This window comes from Aulonocara sp. 'chitande type north' Nkhata Bay, linkage group LG8 (assembly GCF_057382095.1).
Source record: "Aulonocara sp. 'chitande type north' Nkhata Bay isolate Kocher_YH1m ecotype deep benthic linkage group LG8, A_spYH_male_GT1.1, whole genome shotgun sequence".
Classification (NCBI taxonomy): domain Eukaryota; kingdom Metazoa; phylum Chordata; class Actinopteri; order Cichliformes; family Cichlidae; genus Aulonocara; species Aulonocara sp. 'chitande type north' Nkhata Bay.
This window is the reverse complement of record NC_141351.1, coordinates 14272538-14278553: the sequence shown is the minus strand read 5'-3', so window position 1 is coordinate 14278553 and position 6016 is coordinate 14272538. Positions and strand designations below refer to the sequence as shown.

The 6016-nt window shown below is 42.5% G+C and overlaps 1 protein-coding gene across 3 annotated transcripts in view; it reads right to left on the bottom strand.

Moving 5' to 3' along the window:
• adam11 (ADAM metallopeptidase domain 11) overlaps window positions 1–6016 on the bottom strand; it is a 34968-nt gene that overhangs the window by 8697 nt on the left and 20255 nt on the right. For 2 of the 3 annotated variants that reach the window (XM_086303717.1, XM_086303716.1), the window contains exons 11-25: window positions 5151–5317; window positions 4989–5073; window positions 4806–4896; window positions 4446–4497; window positions 4216–4315; window positions 3985–4056; window positions 3761–3853; window positions 3293–3373; window positions 3156–3206; window positions 2999–3062; window positions 2720–2825; window positions 2488–2607; window positions 2123–2291; window positions 1892–2006; window positions 931–1021 (exon numbers count right to left, since the gene is read on the bottom strand). In XM_086303717.1, coding sequence (XP_086159843.1) covers window positions 931–1021; window positions 1892–2006; window positions 2123–2291; window positions 2488–2607; window positions 2720–2825; window positions 2999–3062; window positions 3156–3206; window positions 3293–3373; window positions 3761–3853; window positions 3985–4056; window positions 4216–4315; window positions 4446–4497; window positions 4806–4896; window positions 4989–5073; window positions 5151–5317 — 1457 coding nt within the window. The remainder of the gene's footprint in view (window positions 1–930; window positions 1022–1891; window positions 2007–2122; window positions 2292–2487; window positions 2608–2719; window positions 2826–2998; window positions 3063–3155; window positions 3207–3292; window positions 3374–3760; window positions 3854–3984; window positions 4057–4215; window positions 4316–4445; window positions 4498–4805; window positions 4897–4988; window positions 5074–5150; window positions 5318–6016) is intronic. The other variant, XM_086303714.1, reaches the window with a different exon arrangement.

Below are 6016 nucleotides of genomic sequence, written 5' to 3'. Positions count from 1 at the left end.
AAGTAAACTCTACTGCCTGCCGGTGCAGGATCTGTCCGGGTAGATACAAGCTATAGTTATGAGATGAAGGCAAAAGATTATGACGAGCGCATCCGTTCCTCTGCATACTGCAGGCGTGCCACGGCAAAGCTAGCATGAGACAAGACAAAGCGGATAAAGCAGGCAGAAGAAAGACAATTGGGAGTCAAATCCAGCTGTGCACACTGAACTATGGAGAGACGTGCTTTCTAATAAGGGATTCTAATATGTGCACCAGTATGCCAGAGAAAACTTCAAAGAGCGCCTCACCAATGCAGCAAAGCACTCCTAACATCACTAAAGTGAGCTGTTGGTGCCATGCAGAGAGGAGGAGAGGGCTGCAGAGGTCTGAGCATACCCAAACACACCCATTGAATTGCTGAGGTCAGTCTGACATGGGAGCTTACAGCAGTTTCACTATCTTGGACAAATTTACCCGGGAGAATAGCAACTAACTGTTGATTAATAAACTGGGGTTTTTTCTTGAATTAACTGTATTAAGTAGAAAAACATGCCCTCAACAAGTTCCTGTCCTCAAAAAGCTCAGCCAACAAGCCCAACCCTAATTTTGTTACTCTTCTTCAAATAGGAGTCAAATTCTAATCATCATCATCTCATGCCATGATGCAAGTTTCAGGGAAGATTTTATGTAAACAAAGCAAAACAAAACAAAACAGCAAGCTACTGAAATGCTTTCATTCGTGCCAAATCCCTCGACATACCCACAGATGGTGAACCATCTACTGCACATCCACCCGCTTTAAGAAGAAACCCACATGCTCTCTTGTGGTGAGTATGGATCAGGCTGCAAGCAGAGAAGCGTTCAGCAGCGAGCTGCAGGCAGGCATCTACGTTAGCTGACAGAAGGAACACGGCAGGCACACACAGACGGAGGCATGCCAGAGCTCTTACTTAAATCCCCAACCAGTTCCCCCCAGGATTATCGCCGCCAGCAGAATAGCCCCAGCAACCGAGCCTATGATGATATTGGTACCACTGGGACCTGTGGGAGCGAAGGAAGAGGCATATAGGCGTGCTGAGAACCAATAAGTCACTTTTTGGGTAGTTAATATACGCATTATGTACATATGGAAAATAAAATAGGCTTCATGTTCTGCACCACATACAGTCAGGTCCTTAACTATTTGGACAATTACACATTTTTTCCTCCTCTTGAAAATGAGGTGCTGCATAAAAATGGCTCCAATTTCCAAACAGTAAATCCAATAGTTTGCTAAAGTTGACAGTCGGCACTTCAATTAAATCTTGATGATTTAATTTAAATTAATCTGGTAGTGCACAGAGGTTATAAATTACAGAAAGGGTAAGGGTGTAGGTGTGTATGTATTTGATTTTCTGTTTTAAAACATTTTAGTTCATGTTCATAGATCAAAAATGAAACTTTAGAAAATCCTAGTACAACTCCAACCAAAGCTTAATTTTTCTGTTTGTTTATTTTTAAAAAATTAAATAAGTCTATTATTACTCCTCCAAGTTTTATTTTGAATTTTTTTTCTTTGTTCTGTCTCCTTTTTTGCAACCACATGTTGTTAAGCTCTGCTGGATTCACTGTAGCTGCAGTTTGTTGTTGAAGAGAAAACAAATGCACTAATTATTTATAAAAAATTTTTTAAATTAATTGTCGCATCTTTTCAATAAATTATTAAACAACTAAATATTATAAAAAGCACATCATTTTAAACAGCATGAAAGGTATGAACTTCAGATACGGACTTCAGATACGGACTTCAGATACGAAACCGACTTCTGCAAATGATTAGATGATCAAAAAGCAAATGAGCTCTGTTACTTTAGTGGAGCTGGCGGTGCGGAGTCTGTCTGATGAAAGGACTAAACTGCTCTGTGAGGTTACCTTTGTACTTCTCTGGGCCATCTGGCGAGGTGGGGGTTGGGATCGGGTCAAACACACTGCAGTCCTTCCCGGTGTAGTCTGGATCACAGATACACTTCACCTCGTTACTGCACGTCTGCAGGACACAGAGGACGAACATAGTCAAAGCTTTATAAATGAGATGACGTTCTAAAGTCCAAATTTGAAACAAAGGAAGCTCCGAGGTGGGACAGATGGCGGTTGTGGACTCACCCCGTGGTGGGAGCAGATACGCAAGGATGAGGATCCAGGGCAGGTGCTGAGGTTGAAGGTGGTAACGGGGAGGCAGCGACGCTCCAAACACATCATGTTCGGCCCACATGGTGTCCCATCTTCCACATAGCCCAGATCCAAGCCATCATCCAGCACTGCGTGACCACCCCTGTGGGTCAGACAGTTATGTCAAATCATGCTTACCTAATATAATAATGTCTTCATGTGCAATCTTTTCCAAAAGGCTAATTTTCTGAGTGCATTCATCCACTACGGACAAAGAACTAAAATTTAAAAAAAAAAAAAAATAGATGAAGCTGATATTTTTTCATGCCGAGGTTTTGAATTTCATCAGGCTGCCTCACCTGCAGTCCAGGTATCTGCTCTGATGGTGGATGGTCAGGCTGGTGACCTTTCCCTGCAGCTCGCCAAATCTCGGTCTGTCTGTCAGATTGGTGCAAAGCAGCAAACCACACAGAACATCCCTGATGCAGGAAACCGAGAGAAGATGGAACAATAAAAGCTTAAAAATATTCCATATAATCTAATTATAGGTCACAGTTCTGTTGTTATACACAGAAAGTTATATTCACTGACTGTTTATTGCACGGCACCCATCCCTGGCCACTGGAGTGTGGACCACAGTTTCCTCTCTCTGTGCCCTCAGAGTTCAGCTTTTCATAGCAAAATCTGTCAGCTGAGTCTGGGAAAAGAGAACAAACTCGCATTTATTACAGTGAGTGTTACAATTAACTTATTAAGAAGATGTAAAAACACAGAGGTTATGGCCAAAGAAAAGCGTTAGCATGAATAGCTATTAAAGGGCAATAAAAAAATAAATCAAGAAATAAAGCTCATTATCAAATCCAAACCTACTGAAGCCCCACAGAGTCTTGCACTGGCTATCTCTGGTCTTGCAGCGACCTCCATAACAGCGACCCTGGCAGGGAAAAAGAGAGGAATTAAAGATGCAGAGCAGATAAGAGAGGGGGGGAAGAATGTGCTATTAAATATAACTGTAATTGAACTTTACTTGGCCATCTTCACACGTGTAGCCATCCAGTTTGTGGACATTATGGGGACACTGGAAGAGAAATAACATCATCTGCCTTTTTAGAGTCACTGTGGGTGTTAGATCTCTGAATTTCTCTGCAGGGTGCTCTTTTTCACCTGGCTCGAGTCTCCCGTGCAGGTCTCAGGAATGTCACAGTCATTCACAGCACTGCGGCACGTCACCCCTCTCAGCTCATACTGCAGCAGCAGAGGAGAACACAAATGTGAGACATGTGGAGGAATGGTGCACGGAAAATGAGATGGACACACAGTCAATCTGTGCTATCTAGTTAGCTCCTCCAAGTCCAAAGCTGGTCTACAGCTGTGAGCTCTGTCAGCCTCCCCACAGAAGTCGAGCTCCATTTAAATATTTAATTTTGCCTCAGTTATGGAGGAAATAACAGTCCTCTGTTAATGAACCAGCAACACTGGCTGCACCTCTACCAAGATTTTATATCAGTTTGCACCATCGTAGCATTTCCAATCAGCCTGACGGAAATGCAACCTTATATTCTCAGATAAGGTATCAGCACAGGGATCTTGGGGATGGAAAGAATTATGGTTTAATGCATTAAAACAGCTTACCTTACAATCCCTGCAGCAGAGCCCATTGCTGCACATGGCATTATGGGTAAGAGTGCACTTTTTGCAGCAGTTGGCTCCACTCAGGGTGCACTCCTGCAGGGAAAGAGTGTTTTCTTTTAGGTCCTCACATCCCAAACTCATAACTAATACCTACACTTACAATCTAACACAGTATAAAGACAAAACTAGTTAAACCATCGTTGAATTAATTAGTTTATGCTCACCACCAGTGATCCACAGTCGCATTCCTCTCCAAGCTCTACATACCCATTGCCACACTCTGATGGGTCTAGGAGCTACGTGGGAAACAGACGGTAAAAACACATTTCTAAAAGGCACAATGTGAATCCATTCAGTCTATAGCAAGAGATGAGAGTTTTTCTTATATTTCTATCCCTACAAAAGAGATTAATCTTGACCTTAAGAGCCTCTGATAGTAACTGACTATCTCTCACCTTTGTGGGCTTGTTGAAGAGGCAGCTGCCTCCACCCTGCTGGAGGAAACGCAGATACTCATCTATACTACAGCGAGAGAACTTCCTTGGCAGGTAGTAGCTGATTAACACAAGAAACAGAAAATATTTAGCAATTTATCAATTAACTGAAAAATCTGTTGAAAATCAAAAGACATCTGTTTTTGCTCAGAATTCTTACTAAATGTACAGAAAGCTTAATTTATTGTTACCCTGTATCCTCCATGATACAGCCCAGCCACGGATCTGGACACCTGCAGTCACCTGGAGAAAAGAAAAACAAGCCTGTGCTGAAACTGAGGATGTGCTTGTTATACCTGAAACAGTGAGATGATGCGTTTGCTCAGTGATAAATGTATAAGAATAAGCTCAGTGGGCAAATTAAATGAGTGCTGTTTATTAGATTTCTTATGGTGGTGGAGGGATGATGATTTGGGCTCGTTTTAAAGCCACAGGATCTGATTATCTTGCAGTCACTGAGTCTAACATGATCTCCTCTGTATGCCAAAGTATTCTAATCTCAAATGTGAGTCTTGTGCAAGACTTTAGTTCAGCTCTACACTGAGTTTTACCAGCAGCTGTTCGCTCTTTGTTCCTTAGCATGCCGATGTTCTGACCAAGACTCTGAGACAATGTGATGGCCATAGGACCCACACTGCCAAACTGAAGAAACACACAATCAAACACGCTAATAATTATCCTCACAAATATCAATATTTAGAAGTTTAGTAGACAGTAGAGAGCACAAATGTCACCTCATTGATCCCTCCACCCCGAGTCAACGAGCAGATGCCCCCAATGTAGGCTGCCTCGCTGCGGCTGCTCATGAACGTCCTCCCACTGTGGCAAAGACAAGACTGTTAGGAGAGAAGGAGAGCAAGCCGGAGGAGGATGAGGACAAGAAAAGGAAGACTCACGAGAAGAGATGCACAGCATCAACGCGCTCCTTGATGCTCTCCTTCCTGTACTTCATGAAGTCACGCAGGGTGAGCAACGGGTCATCGCCGACAGCGACCCTGTTTTCAGACGACCAGGTTTCCATGGCTACCAGGACGATGCGAGTGTTGAGCTGCTCCTTGTAGATCTAAAAGAGATAATCAGCACGTGATTGTGCATCCTCACCTGGTATGTAATCAATCATTTAAGTGCCCAATTTCTGTGAACAGTTGCAGTAGACCCCTCTGAAAGGAAGAGGGTGCTGTGGGATAAGGCTGTGGACTAGTTCCTTCTTTATAATAGAGTACAACAGCTCAGTCTCAAAGAAAAATAGCTCGTCTTAGATGGTTCTGTCTATTCTTTTAATGACAGCTTCATGAAGCTGTGTAAATTAAATTTCCATATAAAATCTTTTGTCAAAGCTAAATTTGTCATGGTTTAGGTAGGAGGTCATTCAGTATTCATACATATTGGAGGAATATGCAAATCACTAATATTCCCAGTGCAGCTGGTTAAAGATGCTTCAGCTAGACCGTAACATGTAAACCATCTTTCACTCATCCTGGCAACGTTTCCAATGTAAGCTTTTGCCGTCTACCTAAAAATCCCTGTCAGAGCTGGTTAACTCCAGATCAACCCTCCAGATAATTCCATCTGAAATCTTTGGATACAATCTGTTACGCTTAAATGTGCTATATTAATTCATATTTATGAATAATAATGATTTAAATTGTGCAATATTGCATATAATGGAGACAGTTGTATCCATCTACTTCAGTGGTGAAGAAGGAAGGCAACAGCTGGTTGCCACAGAAACCGTCACTGTTCCCAGCCAGTGAAGGGTTTC